Source organism: Microtus ochrogaster, linkage group LG4 (assembly GCF_000317375.1).
Source record: "Microtus ochrogaster isolate Prairie Vole_2 linkage group LG4, MicOch1.0, whole genome shotgun sequence".
NCBI classification, from domain to species: domain Eukaryota; kingdom Metazoa; phylum Chordata; class Mammalia; order Rodentia; family Cricetidae; genus Microtus; species Microtus ochrogaster.
Genome location: NC_022030.1, coordinates 46,173,105 through 46,191,258, shown reverse-complemented (window position 1 = coordinate 46,191,258; position 18,154 = coordinate 46,173,105). Strand labels below are relative to the sequence as shown.

General features: G+C 39.9%; 1 protein-coding gene across 1 annotated transcript in view; it reads left to right on the top strand.

Annotated features, from left to right (window-relative positions):
* Pard3b (par-3 family cell polarity regulator beta) overlaps positions 1-18,154 on the top strand; it is a 1,033,383-nt gene that overhangs the window by 861,783 nt on the left and 153,446 nt on the right. The window contains exon 20 of the mRNA XM_026786343.1: positions 435-737. Coding sequence (XP_026642144.1) covers positions 435-737 — 303 coding nt within the window. The remainder of the gene's footprint in view (positions 1-434; positions 738-18,154) is intronic.

The following is an 18,154-nucleotide window of genomic DNA, read 5'->3' as shown; positions in this document are numbered from 1 at the left end:
TGGCACCCCTCATCAGTCAGAGATGTGTCAGGGTACCTATAGCATGGCACCCCTCGTCAGTCAGAGATGTCTCAGGGTACCTATAGCATGGCACCTCTCATCAGTCAGAGATGTCTCAGGGTACCTATAGCATGGTACCCCTCATCAGTCAGAGAGGTCTCAGGGTACCTATAGCATCTCACCCTCATCAGTCGGAGAGGTGTCAGGGTACCTATAGCATTGCTATCAAAGTGAAAACTGACAAATAAAGGTCATGGATTTAGAATTAATCCTCTTATGCTTTTGACATTTCTGCGTGGCATAATCTTGAAGACACAGGAAGGTGACAGCTAAGGGGTTAGCAAGAGTTAACAGAGATCTGGGAGACTGTTTTGTTGTATTAGCATCTGAAAGTCACATTCGCCTGTGCCACCTCTCTCTTCTCTGTTTTTCAGGATTGGAGGCAAACACCAGGAGCTAAGGGAAAAGCAGGCAGGAGGTCTTGTCGATTATGCCGCTGGAGCCACTGGGCCAGTGCATGACATGGACGATGATGAAATGGACCCCAATTATGCCAGAGTGAACCACTTTCGGGAGCCCTGCACATCAGCAAACGTCTTTAGATCTCCGTCTCCCCCTCGAGCTGGACCACTGGCTTACCCTCGGGATGGACGTCCGCTGTCTCCAGACAGAGACCACTTAGAGGGTCTCTATGCCAAGGTCAACAAGCCATATCATCCTCCAGCCCTGGCTGACAGGTAATGTTATGAAAGATGGTTGCAGTTTTAACTCAGTAAGTCTCAAATCATCCCTACCGCTGAAGCAAATAAAAGCATATCCTTCAATCTATTAAAACTAAAATGACATGGTGCCCTAGACAAGTGTTCCACTTTGACCTACCATTATGGTATCAGTCATCAAAAATAAAGCAATAACTAGCTATAAGGTGGCATGAATGAATGGTAGCAGCAGAGTCATGGTACAGCAGGGAACAATCCTTGCAGGAGTACAGTGGCAGAGAACTAATGATGAAGACTTTGAAGGCATACTGTCTTTTGTCCTAAGAGCCCTATTGTCAGAAGATGGCATGAAACATGGAGGTGAGGAGTCAGACAAGGGAAAATGGCTTCCAAGCAGGCATAATTGGAGTGGGATTATAGATAGCTACCATAGTGCAGGAGACTTTGAAAAATAAGATTGGGATTTTCTAATCGAGGAAAACTAAACTGCCTGGCAGATGTGGAAAATGAGATAATCTTGGTCCTAGGAGTTTGATGAAGCAGCAAAAGATAGGATGTGACCTGTAAACTTAGGAGCAAGGGAAAGAGGATATTGAGAACGTCTGTCTGGAGCAAGTAAGGAGCAAGATGATTCCAACTGCACCTCTTGCCCAAAGAAGAATGTCCTGTCAGCGAAAGGATGTCCTAAAATAGCTTCGGTCTGTATGCATCGTCATGTGACCTTGGAGTCCCTCAGACCAGGAATGAGTTGATAGGACTTGCTCTAATTTGACTGCTGCTGTTTGAAATCTGTAGGGAGAAAAGGAAGAGGATGGTGCAAGAAGCGCTCATGCTAGATGGAAGAAAAAGACTCATTTTCCAGATCCCCTAGGGTTCCGACGACCACCGGGACCCTAGCAGTAGCCAGCTTTTGTGTGGTAGCATGATATATCGCGTATGTTTACCGTTTACACATTTCCCCAGCTGGGTGATATTATGCACTTTCAATTAGGTTGGGGAGAGGAAGGGAAATCATGGCATTTTATGCAGACTGTAAAGTGTAGCTTCACAAGACTGATTACCTTTCAGAACCTTTCCAATAACCAAGTGGGAAGCGAGGAGCAATTTTTAATCCTTACTGTCAAGCTTCCAGGTTGATGATATTAAAGAAAGATGGTCAAGTTTTGCATTAAGACAAAATGAAAATATAAATTCCTATGACTGTGTGATGCGGCCATCATAAGCAAATTGCTAATTCCAAGGATTGATTAAGAGTTGGCCTTTTTCTCTCCAGTCTTCTCATAGGGTTGAATTTTATCAAGTAAATAATAATGCTATTCTAGAGTCTATTCTAGGCTAAAGCATAGTCAATCTTCCTTTCCCCAAGTCAGAAGGGCTTTGTAGCAATCCTCTTTGCATATATACGATAGAACAGCAACACATGAAGATTGTATTCCCCAGACCTTCCCAAGCTGGTGTGCTCCAGTGCTGGTTCCATGGGATTATACCAAAGATTATACCAAACCCACAAGCAGAATTAACCCCCAGAAATAGATTTCTCTTTTAGTGTAGTCTTTTTTTCAATGATGTGTTAATGTGCACTGTTGACATCCGAGAATACTATACAACCAGAACGCATCGTACCCAGAGTATTTGTCACTAAAGTTTATTTTACACATATTTTGCTAAGACTCTGTATTGTTCAGATTCCTTTATCTGTGACAAAAATCCACGAGACAGACAACCTAAAAGCAGAACTCTTTGTTTGTATGCAGTTTTCTAGGTCTCAGTATGTGCCATGGCCACTCAGCCAAGCTGCTCCTGGGCTCCACATCATGATGTGAGAAATGTTTGGGGGCAAAGCTACTCTTCTAGTGACAGCAAAAAGCAGAGAGGACCAGGCCCTTCAAAGTCCTGCCCCTCATGCTGGTTAATATTGGCTGTGAACTAGGCAGGGTCTAGAATCTGGACGTATCTGTGAGGGAGTCTCTATATTAGGCTAAGTGAGGTAGAGACCCATGCTAGAGTAGGCATCAGCAAGTATTTCATGAGTCAGAATTCCATACTAAATCAAAAGGGAGGGGCATTCTGAATAACAGGGTTTATCTGGCTTCCTGATAACGTGATCAACTGCTTTGGTTTCTGTTCTCATAATTTCTCCATCGTGATAGGCTGACTGCACACTCAAACTGTTAACTAGAATAAAGTTTCCCCCACTGAAGTTGCTTCTTCCCAGATATTTGCTCACAGTGAGGGGAAGAAAAACAAATGTTCCCCCAGACCCTTACTTCCTCAAACCTGGCTCCACTTCTGAGTATCTATGACCTTATCAGCAGATCAACCCACTGACAAAGTTGCCATCTCTCTGTGACCTCAGCCATAAACACTGTTGCACTGGCACTCAACCTTCAATACTGAATCCATAGGGGACATTTTTAGTTCTAAACTATAACACACATGTGGATACGCTGTTGCCCATGTGGTAGACCAGGAAAGAAAACTCATTGCATAATGTTAAAGACAGCAACTATAAAACACTGCCAGAAAATGATTTCTTTACTGCCAAGCCCAGGTTCTGTATGAGTAGCGGAGTCTTCACTTTAGCTCTGGGCTCTTTGTGTCAATGAGTGCTCCAAATCCACCTTCTACAGAGCCTTAGGTAGCTGTTAAACTTTTGGATAGCAGATCAAAACGTAACTCTTTTTACCCAGAATTGTCTTGATTCTGCTCTTATCTTTAATTGTATTTAAACTCTGCTCTGTTCCTTTCTCTTGAAGTCTTAAAGCAAGCAATTTTCCCTTGATGCATAGCAAGCACTGCACAATGGTAGTTATTATCATCATGATTACTATTATGACCACTCATACTGTCCTATAGCAATGAAATTCTGGGCCTACGTACATATAAGATAGTTGTCCGAACAATATCTCCAAGCAGATACCTTATTTTCTGAGTTCTAAACCTACCTTATTTTAAAGTAAAGGATATATCACTTTCTGACCCATCTGTTCAATCATTCTCATTCAGTAAGTGTTCATTTGTCATTTACTATGTCCTAGATACTGTAGAAAAGTCCAGGGAAGATGGGAAGATGGTCCTGACATATCAATGAGGACTAGAGGAGGTCCTCTTATATCCAGTAGAAATCCAGTGGAAGTGGAGAGTTGTAATAGCCTGTAGTTAAAAATGAAAGCTTTACTTTTTTGTTTGGCTTATATGCAAAAGGCATCCTAAAGCAAGTGATGGCAGAGCTGGCTTTGGGGGGAGATCCTTAAGCATCAACAATAAGATAACTGCTTTCCATTACAAAGTAGTCAAATGTGAACAAGGATCAAGTTGCATTTAAGGAAGTGCAGAAACACCCAGGACCTGGCTTGTAGGGAAGAAGGAAAGTGAAGGGAATGAGTCTGCACAGCACATTGAAGTCACGTGTCCATCAATAGGTCACAGGTTGATAGTTCTTGCTTGATAGTAGCTGCCTAGAAGTCTGTAGGTAGAGCATCTCACAGCTGTCTAACTCGGACTCCAGAAATCTGGATGGCAGTGTACAGTGGCGACTGTTGTGTGTCCCCATCCTGTTACCACTGTCATAACTGTGTCCACTGAGGTCAAAAGAATGAAACCTACAAAGAGAATGTGGCCACTAAAAGGCCATTGGTTAGCTTAGAGAGGGCAGTGTCAGAAGCTTAGTAGGAGGCCAGGGAACTTTCAGTGAGACTTGATGAGGAGGTGAGGATGGAGCGTGACCCTAACAGTAATGAGAAAGCAGAGTGCTGGGCAGGAAAGGGTATCTCTGAAGTCACCTCTAACACGGTGCTTCAAAGAGAGCTAACAAAGTCACCTCGTGGTAATGCTGCAGAAAACGAGGCTCAGGGAATGGGAGTAACTGGCCCAGGATTAGGACTTAATTCTTCACTGCTCTGTGTTCTTTTCCCTCACCCACCCTGTCACTCAGGCACACCTTCTCCCTTCCTAGTGCAGTGTGCAGATAAAGTGGTTCAGTTTCAGGTTCTTAACATGTTAAAGGTGTGTTAAACCATGACTTCTGGAATGGGGCTGATCTCTGTCTGGTTCTCTTCTGGATTACAACTGCATGGACTTCAGTAAGATGACTTTCCCAAGATTCCATGTTTCATCCTCGTGCAAGCAAAGCAACAAATACTTGTGGAGCATGTATCAAGTTCCAGGACTGACCATCCGTCCTGAGTTCAACGGAGATTGAGGGAAAATGGTACATCCCCCTTACAGAGGGTTGCTGTACACTAAAAGATAGGTAGATCTTAACAAAGACAGTAGTCAGCACATCGTAGTTGCCACAGCTGGGCTGTTAGACTAGTAAATGGGAACAAACAAGGGAAAATCAAAGTGACAGGAAGTGTGGTATGGGAGAACAGAGCTTTTTGATACAGCTCCACTCACAACTCTTTGACACCCAAGATTTTAATGCTACTCCTAAGCATATAAGTAATAAAATACATATACAAGTTAAACACTTACTGATAATATATTATAAATACATTTATTTTAAGATGGTTTTTATGTATAATTTTATCCTGCATTAAAAATGAAAGCAGATTTGCATGCTAATGAGATGCATGCTCATTTATTTTACATAAAAAATTCAATCATGGCTGAATATTTGATGCTATAGGACATAAACCATCTTCAGTGTTTTTCAGAATTGACCAATACTTTGATTTTATAATTGCCAATGCTAAGAACACCACTTCACATAAATAGAACAAAATGACAGAAGTTGTGCTTAGGGCCCCTGTTGGAAATTCTATCCTCATCATGGGCCAGAATACATATAATGATTGTTCTCTGTGAAATCCAAGCCAGCAACTCTAACATCAATCTTTCAAATCAAACATTCTAACAAAATACAGTTGAAAGACACATGAAATTGATATTTACTTGCTGAGAACTGGTGGTAGGAAAACATTAAAAGTCTGAGTTTTCCAGGTAGAATAAAAATACTGTAGCCCTTAACATACAGCCGTCTGAAATCTGAGCCAAGATATAGTGTTCAAAGCTGTTTATGTTGCATGTTCAGGGCCAAGGCTGTAGTGAAGGTGAGGGACACGGCATGGGTGAGTGCTGCCAAAACACCATGAATTGATTATGTGGTAATCATGCATCCAGAGACCTTTTACTGTTGCCAAAATTTTTGCAACCTTTATATCCAGTTATGACCTCTTATGGGGTTATGACTCACAGCGTAAGATACTGGATATTAGTGGAAACAGAAAGAAAAGACTCAACGGCAAGAGATAAAATAGAAAGGTCCAAGAGCTGAGCAAAAAAGGGGTGGGATGACTGACCCTTGGTCAGCAGAATGAGGCACTGCACTCATCGTGAGTGAGATTCGGGGACACCTGTGGGAGAAAGAAGGAGCAGGCTGAGGGTTTATACATGGGGTACAATCCTAGAATCCCGCAAGCTGATCAATAAAAGAACATTCTCACCTTTCTATCAGATGGAGGCTTGATGCCATAATGCCTTACATGATGAGATGGCTAAAAAAATTTACTTTTTTATTAAGTTTTCATCTCTATAAAAATTTATCTGTTAGCCGGGCGATGGTGGCGCACGCCTTTAATCCCAGCACTCAGGAGGCAGAGACAGGCGGATCTCTGTGAGTTCGAGACCAGCCTGGTCTACAGAGATAGTTCCAGGACAGGCTCCAAAGCCACAGAGAAACCCTGTCTCAAAAAAGCAAAAAAAAAAATGTATCTGTTAATATATCTGTGCTCAAAACTGACCTGAACAAGGGTACAGAAGGCATGGCAAGTGCCCTCGGGTCACTGGGCAATCATTCTTCAATATAAACTCCTCCAGCTATTTAGTCCTGTCTCATAATCCATACCTGTAGCCCTCTTGGTGGTTGGTTCCCTGGATACACTCAGTTCTATTGAGTTTATGACCACTGTGTTAATCATGGTGTACACAACTGGACGCCATCTTTCAGAGGCATCCGAAGTCAAAGGATTTTGTCTTCCTTGGCCCTCATCTTTTATATCTATTGACGTGACCTGAACTTGCACATCAGCTCCAGTTTCTAGCTTATGTTATACTTTTTCTAAAACGTCTATGCTTTTTCTTTTGCATTATTGTTTTAGTTTATTTGATAATATTATAATAAACCATGACCAAAACTGAGGAAAGAGTTTATTTGAGCTTGCATCTAGAAGGGAAGTCAGGGCAGGAACTTGAAACTAGGAACTGAAACAGAGGCCGTGGAGGAATGCTGCTGACTGGCTTCCTCTTCCTTGCTTACTCAGTCTGCTTTCTTACACAACCCAGGGCCACCTGCCCAGGGGTGGGACCTGCCCGCCATGGGCTAGACTTGGCCACATCAATCATTAGTAAAGACAGTATACCACACAGACTTGTCAGCAGGCCAATATTATGGAAGCATTTCCTCAGTTAAAATCCCCTCTCCCCATCTGACTCTAACTAGTGTCAAGTTGACAAAACTCTCTTCAGGACAATTGTCAAGCTATGTATTATTGAATCTTATATATGTAGAATAAATTTTTATTAGAGGATGTTTTATCTAAACTAAAAATATACCTGTTAATCCTAAAGCCAGGCATGATTGTCATACACCCCCAATACTAACAGGTTCAAGATGAAGCAGGAGAATCATTTGTTTGAGCCTAGACTAGGCTACATAGTGACACCCTATCTTCCAGCCCCCTTCCCCCCCAAAATGTACTTGGTAGTTTTAGCTCATTATTATCATCCATAAAGATATTCTATTTGTTCAAAGTATTAGCTATGCTTCATAGGTTAGTTTTGTCACTCTCATATTTAATCATTGAGACTCATCTATGTCATTGATAAGATCATTGATCAGTGTCAAGTATAATCTTTGCAATTCATTATTTGAAACCTCCATTAATCAGCTCTCTGTGGGATCTTCACTTAGCTATACAGTTGACTGTATATAGTTTACACTCTTCATTTCAACCGGAAATGCTGTAAAACGTCTGACTTACTTCGATATGTGCCATGCTTGGAAGAGTTACCATCTCTTAACCTAGGCATGAAAGGAAACTACATGTTCTTAGTGAATCCAAAAGTAATTATTTTCTATGACAGATGATCCAAATAATGATTACATTTAGACATAATTATAAGATTTTATGTGGTTCAGTAATACTGGAACCTTCTTCGTATTTGCTTACTCAGTGTTTATTGACTAATGTATGATAACTGTGAAATTAAAGTGGTCAATAGCAGAGAACACCCTAGTCATCAGGTAAGTGTCCGCATTCTCCAGCATGTATGTGCAAGTGCTTTGTAGAAACCTTTAGTGAGCATCTGTTACATTGCAGAGCTCATACAAAGGAGTTTAGCAGTCCTGTCCCTCAAGAAACCCAATCTAGTGGCTGAGTCTGTCTCATAAACAGACTAAAAAAGGATCATACTATGATGTTAAGAGTTATAAACAGAATCCACTATAAAAAAAACCTTTAAATTGTAAGCACATTTTATTTTAGAAAAACCTGAAACTTTGGCACTTTCCAGTAACATTGGTTAAAATGACCAATTTTTCAAAAACTTAAGTTTGAGAACTGTAAAATCAAGAGAAGGGTGTACCCTATATCCACTGGGCTGTCTGTGACTGCAGTGGAATAAGCCCATAGCCTGTCTCAATGAACATCAGCTATGCCTCTCAGGAAAGCTTCTACCCAGTAACATTGGACCATAGAACACAGTAGGCTGTATATTCAGGGCAGTGATTTTACATATAACTGCTTATGAAGGTTATTATTGTATCTTGCTGTTGACCCTTGAAGTCATGCATTTTAGAACCCGATAGATTCTATCTGTTCCATGGTCACATGGTTAAAAGCTAGTCCTACCTCCAACTCTAACTCTTGCTGGAATATTACAATTATGAAAAACAGAAAGGTAGGAACAGAAAAGTGAGAGGATAATCTACAAAACAACTGAGAAACATCGCAGATTCTGTGAGGTTTGTCATATCATTTGCATAAATGAATAATGTAGTTGTTAAACAGTGGGATACTTAGGTAATTATCTTATTCAATCCGTAGCTTATTAGATATTCCTAAACTAGTCATCAGAGTGAAGGTTATCTTCCTTCCATGTCACTTGAATGTCCAATAGCCACATGTTGAGCCAGCCCAGTTTTCATGGCCCTGGAAGAGCTGTCAATGACAGAATGTGTGAAATCACATCTCTTGGCTATAAAACTAGAAAACCCAATGCATATATCTGTGTTTTCCATTCATGTGGCCCTGGCCTCTTCAAGTGACCTCTACCCATCTTCTTCCTTGTCTTCAGTCTGGGGAGGACCTGAAGCTGTGGGTGGGGCTCCCTGTGAATAGGTTTCATCTTGTGTTGTATCATACTTCTAAGATAATCTTGTGTCTATTATCCAGCAAAAAAAGGTTATTTGAAAGGGTTGAATAATCAGTGAAATACTCTAAGGAAGACAATTCCTTTGTAAAAAAAAAAAAAAAAAAAATAGCCAGGAGTCTCCAGTAACTTCACATTGGCAGAAATTAAATGGTCACTTCGATACACAAGAGAATGTGAAATATAGTGTTTCATCTTTTCAGTCAATGAAGTCAGAAGAGAAAGGAGTTCCAAGTGGCTGTTACAGATCACTGCTTGGAATCCATCACAATCAGGTCAACTCCAGATGACTTATTTCTTCTCCCCTTTCTCTCCCCTTTAATAATGCAAGTTTTAGATGAGCAGTACACGGCACTGGGGTTAAGTATATTCCTATTAGCTTCACGTGGGAGGTTTTCCCTATCGGTACTGTGTAGTCCCTCTCTAATTCAGGCAGAACTATTTCTGTCTGAGTAACTTTGACTGTGACTTAACTGAAGTACTTGGGTAGCTGTCTTCTCAGTTTTGGCAATCACTGAAAATTTTGTTTTGGGAAATTCTCCAAGAAGAGGAAAGATGGATTTGAAAGGTATCAGCAGGCTCGGCAGCCAGGTGGGAACAGCTGGGAGGGGAGAATCATGTGCTCCCGGGGCAATGTAAGATAATTGATATCTCTGTCACAACAGTGTGTTAATTGCAGAGAAGCAGCATTTCACTAAGCCGTGCTCTGTCACAGACAGCTCACAGGAGACTGATGTTTGTTCCCAGTCGCCTCCCTAGAGATTTTCCCAGTTAATTTTATTTCATTTTCAGAGTATTTTAGATCTTCCTTCTGACTCATTCCTTTATGAAACCCGTGTGAATACAATAATTTCTTAGAGATGTAGGGTTTTTTTGCCTACAAGCAAAGCCAAAGCCATCTTATTTCACTTCAGGAATCCCAGTGATAAATGCTTTTTCTATGGAGATTTAACTCATCAGTTGAATGAAGCAATCAGACTTTCCCCCCTCAGAACATAATGCCATTCATGTTTAAGTGACTTTTAGATAATAATGAGAAATCTCTTAATGAAAGAATCGCTATGACCAGGTAAGTGCTAAGAGTAATGGATATATCATTAACTCTACTTTCCCTTACCCCTTCTCTTTTTAAACTTGAGTTCTCATTAATTTTTCTATGTTCTGAGAGCCCCACTTTTGGGCTGATGCTACTAATAACAGACAGACTAAATTATCTGTTTTCAGAAGTGAAAGATGTAACTAGCCTTCTAAGGAGGAGGGTTGATACACAATGACTGTCCATTCCTAAGGCCACCTCCCCTCCTAACCCCAGATAAATAAGCATACTCTACCCTGATTTTAAAACGATTGTACATTTACTCATTTAAATGTTCTTCAAACAAATGACTTGAACTTTGGGATCTATTTATCTAGCTAAGTATTTACTCAGATGAGGTTGAAGGGTATGTATAGGCTATCCTCAGCAAAACATGACCCAGCACAAATGGGATAGGGTGTTGAATTGATGGAAAGAACAGTCATGTTTTTCCTTGGCTATCCACAGCACTCCCTCCCTCATTCGCTCATGCCATAAATTCTGAGATGCCTGATATATACTAAATGCTGTGTACAAGGCTATGGAGATGTAACCGTGTGTTAGGAGCCTTGAACTCTGTCTCTTTCTCCAGCAGAACTAGACTGATGCTGATCTACTGCAAGCCTCTTAGGACCTGTGGTTTGCATTTGTCTATTAGGCTAAGCCACATACCTTTTCATTACACCGTCTTTGCTGATGCTAAAGACAGATTTCAAAGTGCCCTCTTTACAATTTCTGGATTTAATCAAGAATAGGCCATTGTTAGGTCAATTACTTTCCTGTATTTATCTTTTCAAACAATAAATAATCAGTGGGATGGAGGGGGCAGTAAAAGAGAGTTTTAATGCTAGTACTCATAAATATGCACCAGCTTAAAGAGACGTTTTAATATTTATATGTGGTGGAATACCCTCCCCTCTAGAGAGAGCTTGGCTGAGGGCTGATAGGAATCCATGCAGTATTCCTGATTCATCGCTTTGTACAGGCTCACAGGCAAGCCTGAGCAAGTCAGGGGTTGTGCCCAATAGTCAGTCTCTCGGATCCCAAATTACCAATACCTGTGTGTACACACCTAAGAAGGAAACTTTTTGGTACATACTCAGTGGGCTTTCTATGTCAAGTTTAGTAGAGGACCCCGGGCCTGACCATGCTCTTCGTCAGACCAAAGCCTGAAGGGATCACCTTATAGCACTGTTTCCCGCTGTTGCATTCCTCATAAAGTGCAGGACTGGAAGACACTGTTCAGGTTATACGCACTTGACACCAGGAGCCAAAAAAGCACAGTCGTGTTCTGGAGAACGTTAGGCTTAACATCAGGCATGAAGCGAGAACAGCTCCCAGGCACGCGCACTCTGAGATCCCCAAAAGCATGCTGTAGGTATAGTGATCGTAGTATCAATGGAACTTCTATCTGTTGTTACTTACTTTTCACTTGCTGGCAGGGAAGGGGAGCCTATGTACAAGAGAGGACACAAGAGGCTGAACATAAAGAGATTCTGAAGCCAAAACTTATTTTGGGGAACTGATTCTGTAACCCAGCATTGTTGCATAACCAGACAAATCACTTCCCTTGTTTCTTGACTTCCATGTCTGGAGATGGGCCTAAGCACAGTACCTAAAGAGAATGCTGTTCCTAGGATTTACATGTGTTTACATATTCAAGTAGGGTACATCACTGTGTAAGCATCTTTATATGTAGTAATTCCTGAGAATTTATACCATTCTGTCATTCCATAGATGCTAGCACAGTGACAGATGCCTATAGTTACAGCACTTGGAAGGCTGAGGTACAAAGATCATGATTGGGGTCCCTTAGGGCTCCACAGCAAGACATTCACATAAAAATGCTGTTTGTTAATTCCCTTGTTGGTCCTTAATAGCGAACTGAAGTTGGGAGAAGTATATTTTGTCTTTCACTGTTTTTTTTTTTCCCTAGTGTTTGTTACTTGTATAATTCCAGCAAAGTATCCAAGAGGGAGTTGATATTGGGTCTAAACTGGGTGCAGATATGTATAACTGCTTCAGCAGAACCACTTCCATCAGCGCAAAGAGATCGCCCACATTCCCCTTTATAGATACCCTTCCTCCATTCCTGCCTCTCATCAATCACCAATCTGTTTCACATCACTGTAAGTGTGCCATAAGTAGCATAGTTCAAAAGTAGAATTAGGAAAATGGAGAATATGACCTTCTGAGATTGACTTTTTTTTTTAAACACTGTAAGGCTTTTGAATCTACCATGTCATTGTCACTATCAAAGAAGTTCTTTACTTTGTGTTGTTGGGTAGTAGTCCATGGTACACATGTACTATGATTGATATTGTAAGTATTATAGAGATGGGAGAGATAGCTCTCTTCTGGATTTTATGTGAACACATGCTCGATTTCTTCCATTCCTCTCTGTATCCCTTTTTTTTTTCTTGCCTTATTGCACAGGCTCTAACCTCCAATACTATGTTGAACAGCAATGGAAACACTGAAGACTCTCACTTTTTTTTTTCAATCATATGGAGAAAGCATCCTGGCTTTCACCTTTGAAATATTAGCTACAGGGATTTTGTTGGTATCTTTATTATGTTGTGGAAATTCTCCTTAAATTCCACCTTTCTGAGAGTTATCAAAAGTCAGTGAGTTTTTTCCAGGTGTCTTTTCTACTTCAACTTATATAATCTTGTGATTTCCTTCTCTATTCATTCTCAGAGCACCAACCATAATTAAATAAATCCCACATAGTTTTGATATATAATTATTGTCATATTTTGCTATTTGATAGCATTTTGACAAGACGTTTTGCATCTAAATCATAAGGAATACTGGTCTATAAGTTTCTTAATTTCATCTTTCATTTTGATGTGGAGGTAAGACCAGCTTCTCTGAATGAGTGAGGAAGTACTTTTCTTTTCCTGAAGAGTGGGTAGAAGTGGAATTAATTCTTCTTTAACCCTTCAGAAGATCTCTCTGATAAGAGTATCAGAACCCTAACATTTCTTCTTTAGGAGGCTTTTAATTATAAATTCAAAGACCTTAATAATTGTAATTCTGTTCAGATTATGTTGTATTGTGTGAATTATGGTAGTTTTAATCTTCCTAGGAGTTGATTCCTTTTTTATCAAAATCACATTATGGGATTATCTGCATCTTTCTTATCCTGTTGATAAGATACTGTCTTGTCTTCTGAGGCAAGCACTTTACAGATTAACTACCCCCCAAGCCTCTCATCTCCTTATTAACCTACAGGGTTAGCAGTGTTATTCTAGTTTCTTCTTGATACTGAAACTTTAGTTTTTTTCTTTTTTTGTTACTTTTTGTTGTTGTTTTATTTGAAAGTCAGATCATTTTATTGATTTTTTTCAAAGGACCAGCTTTTTTTCCCCTCATTTTTCTGGTTCTAATTTCATTGATTTCTACATTTTGTTATTTTCTTAATTCTCTTTGTGTTGTTTCCGTTTGGTTTCATGTCTTTTTTTTCTAATTCTCTAAGTGGAGGGAGAATACTGATTTAAGACTGTCTTGTTCGATGTAACAATTTGTTTTAAATTCCCCATTCAGCCCTGCTTTAGGCATATTGCATACATTTTGATACAGTGTATATTTGTCATTTGTTATGTCTTTAAAGTTTACTTGAAAACTTTTCTTTGACCTGAAAGTTAGATATCTTTTGTTTTAGGGATTTCTCTATTATCTTTTTACTGTTGACCACTCATTTTACTACACTGTGATCACAGAACATCTTCTCTACCCTATTTATGATTGTAACTTTTTCTCTTCAGTTTTATCAAGTTTTGGCTTTTACCATTTCTATGACATAATTCCATCATTTTTAGCTCCCAATATTTTCATAAAATGTCTGTTGTCAGAATACTTCCATGCCTTTGAAAATAATTTGTCTTGCTCTTTTAACTGCTTCAATTTTTGATGTTTAATTTCAGAAGTTTGCTGGGATATACATGTGGATGTGTGTGTGCCTGTGTGTAGATATGTGTGGATGGATGTGTGCATGTGTATACATATGAGTACATATGAGTTCGAGTGTATGCAGGTATGTACATGTGTATGTGTGCATATGGATGTGTGCGTGACTGTGGATGCATGTGTGTGAATGTGTGTGCATGCATGTAAATGTGTGCATATATGCACCTGTATGCATGTGTGTGTGCATGCGTGTATTGCATGGATATATGTGCAGTATTTAAACCTGATAGAATATATATAGCCTCATAAATCTATGACTTAATCCCCTAATTAGCTTTGGAAAATGGGTGGTATCTCTGCAAATATTCTTTCTTTGTTTCTGTCTTAACTCCTGCCTCAGAAATCCAATGAAATAAAAAGATTAGAGCTTTCTGTTCCATTTTCTTGTTTTTATCTTTTAGTTTTGTTCTTCTGTAATGTCCTGTTTGCTAATTTACTAGTCTTGCCTCTGGTCTATCTAATCTCCCTTTAAGCCAGCTGTTGAACCCTTAATTTTATTTTGTTTGATTTTCATTTTCACATGTCTGTCTGCCTTTTGTTGCTTTTTGCTTGAAACTGTTATTCTCTGATGAAACTCTCTCTTTCATTGTTTTCTTAACAAATTAATTATAGTTATTTTTAAGAATCATATCTAATATTAATATCTGAATTACTTGTCCACATTGATACTAATTTCCTACTTATTTTCAGTGATTTTTTCTTATCTTCTGGTAAGCAAGATAATTTTGAGTAAATGATAGACAAAGCCCCTAAAAAGCTGTAGAAATAATCTAAGGCCGATGCTGTCTTTCTCTGGAGAGGATTTACTGTTTGCCAGACACTTGGAGGAGACTTCCATTCATCCTCAAATCACAAAGGCTAGCATCTAAATTTTACTTTTGAAGATAGGTAGTTTTTTTATTTTTGAGATTGTAATTTAATTATAGTATTTCTCCCTTCCTTTCTTCCTTCTAAACTTTATGTATGCTTCCCTACTTCAAAGTCACTACCATTTCTCCAATAATTGTTATTGCATGTATATTCTACTTGTATATGCGTATATATTTCTAAATATAACCAGAGTCCATTAAATGCTACTTCCATGTATTTTACATGGATGCATGTTTTCAGGGCTGACCATTTGGCACTAGAACACCGACGAGCACGCTCTCCCTGAGGAAGACCTTTCTCACTCCCAGCCTTCCCAGTTGCCTAATGTTTTTGTGTAGAGTGGAGACTTTGTGGGTTCTCCTCTGTCCAGTTTGGTGTGTCCATTGGTGTCATCCTTGTTCGCATCACATTCGGATGGTTACATTAGTGAGATTTTATGGGTATAGATTCTCATATTACTAGGAGATACAACCTTACACCAAAACCCTTAATCTTCTGTCTTTTATAATCTTTCTACCCTGTCTTCTGCAATATTCCCTGAGCCTTAGATGCAGCAGTATTTATATCCAGTGGGTTTTACTGGGTTCCACACCTCTGTGTTTTGATTGGTTGTTTTCTGTAATGGTCTGTAGCTGTTGCAAAGAGAAGTTTCTTTGATGGGGGGTGTGTGTGAAAACTTCACTTATCTGTGGATATAAGAGCAAATGTTTAGAACTTGCTGTTAGGGATTATATTTGGTTTAATAATGGTAGATTCTCCTCCAATAGCCTTAATTTCATTAGCACTGACTAGTTCGCCAGGTTTTCATGACCTCAGTCATGATATTCCTCTTGTTGAACAGGTCTTAGTTCAATGAGAGAGTCACTGCTGCGTCCATAGCGTTATGGTGCCATATTGGTCATGTAAATGTTTCAGTGGCCGGGTTTAACTGGTGGTGGTATTCCTCTTGGAAAATTGTGTGTCCTCTTCTACAACCGTGGAAGCTAGTTGAGGCTATATGATTATACTACTCCTAGGATGAATCCTCTCCAGAATCCCACCTAGGAACATGGGTCTGTAACAGGAGTCTGTCTTCCATAGAGGAAATGAATCCGGTCTTCTAATTTCAACTCTACAAGGATGCTGAGATCTCCACTCAGCCTCAAAGTATCTCAGTCACTGCACTCCGATCATCTTCTTAGCATTTGACTCTGTGCCATCTGTGAATTAGCAAATGACTTGTAGAGAAATGTGCCACAGAATTCTGGACCCAACTCAAAATGCTAACCTACCTACTCTTCAAAATCAATCTTGGCCCATAGGGTCCTGAGTGTCTTGGGAGTTATCCAAAGTCTTCAAGTGGTTTTGTTCTTTTTTTTTTTTTCCAAAGTTCCTCCAACTTTTGTGGTTATTCTCACTAGAATAAGAATAAAACAAGCCATTTCACCATTACCCAAAAAATAGATATTCCCTGTCTCTCTTTAATACTAAGTGATAATCGCATTAATATGTGTTAGTAAGCATCTCTGTTGGACCAATTGAAAGAGAGTTGGGAAGAAGGCTTTATCAGTAAGTTCATGCCAGCATGAGAGCCTGAATAGCACCCCCAAATTCATATTAAAAATACAAGCATAATGTCCCATGCTCATAATTTTAATATTAGCACTGAGGAGACAGTGGTAGGCAGCTCTCTGAGGCTGCAAGCCAGCCAGCCTAGTCTATTGGACCAGCTCCCAGCTAAAGAGAGATGCTGTCTCAAATAATACAGTAACCTATTCACCATTTTTCTTTCTTCCAAGCAGCCAGGCTTCACCATGAAAGTCTAGCCATGCAGTTTTAGCAAATATAAGGTCTGTTCCAGCTGTTGCCATTCTAGGACCAATGGGAAGGAGTTCCAGTCTCTCACTGTGAATGTTAACCTATGTTCCTTTCTTAGAGGAATCTTCGACAGATAAACTGAACTGTTCTCTACAGAAGAAAGCACAAAATTCAGAGTCCAGTGTGCAGTCAGATTTCAGAGAGACAGCATAGCTAGACCTCCCTGGGAAGACTCCAAATGAGCGAGCTAAGGCAGGGGGCTTCCAGGACAGCAGAAAAGATGAAGCAGGCATGTAGAAGAACACATTGGCTGCTTCTCTCACTTCACAAAGGAAGCATGTAAGCAAAAGGTTATGGAGCCTTGAAAATTTCTGTTCCTCGAGTTTATCGAAAACTTTGAATTAGCATAGCAGATTTTAAAACAGAATGCATTTGTACCTCTAGGCAAGTACTCTACAAATAAGCTAAGCCCAATTCTCCATCTGTAACTCTAAGACAAAAGGAAGTGTGTGTGTGTGTGGGGGGGTAATGGCTCCTGAAGAATGACACCCAGAGTTGACCTCTGACCTCCACACTTACTTGCACGCACACATATGTATACCCTCACACATGCATGCATACATACAAAAGAATTGAAATAAGATGTTCAAAAGCAACATATGTAACTACATGACAGAAATTCACAGAAGATTTTCGATTTAAATATTCACTGACTTCAGAAAACTTACAGAAATTAGATTGGTCACTGGTGTTCGACTTTTCCTTTCTTATTCAGTTGCTACAGAACAAGATTCAATGTCTTGACTTTGGGATCAAGGTCAAGAAGAGCCTCCCATTGGCCCCATTCCCAAAGTGTTTTTTGCCCACCATGACATCACTAAGGCCCTCTGTGGCCACATTTACATTTCAGTGGCCACTGTTAGTACTCCAGTCTGTTTCCTTCCCTTGAAGCCCATGCCTTACTTTTTTCCCAGGAAGAATTACTTACCTGTGATACTCAACTCTAGCCCATTTTCTTAGCAGTTTCTGAGTTTTCTGCCATTGTTGTCCACTCTCTGCACCTTTGCAACAACCACTTACCCCTGGCAATAATTCCAGAGTTAGTGAGAGGTGGAGAATTTATACATCAATTTACCTAGAAACTTAAAAGTTGAGAAATACCAAGAGATAGGCAAACTAGATCCGTGTGTGTGTGTGTGTGTGTGTGTGTGTGTGTGTGTGTGTGTGTGTGTGTGGTGTTAGTGGTGGTGGTGTGTATGTGGTGTGTCTGTGTGTGGTGTATGTGGTGTGTTTGTGGTGGTAGTGGTGGTGGTCATAGTATGGTATGTGGTGTGTGTGTGTGTGTGTG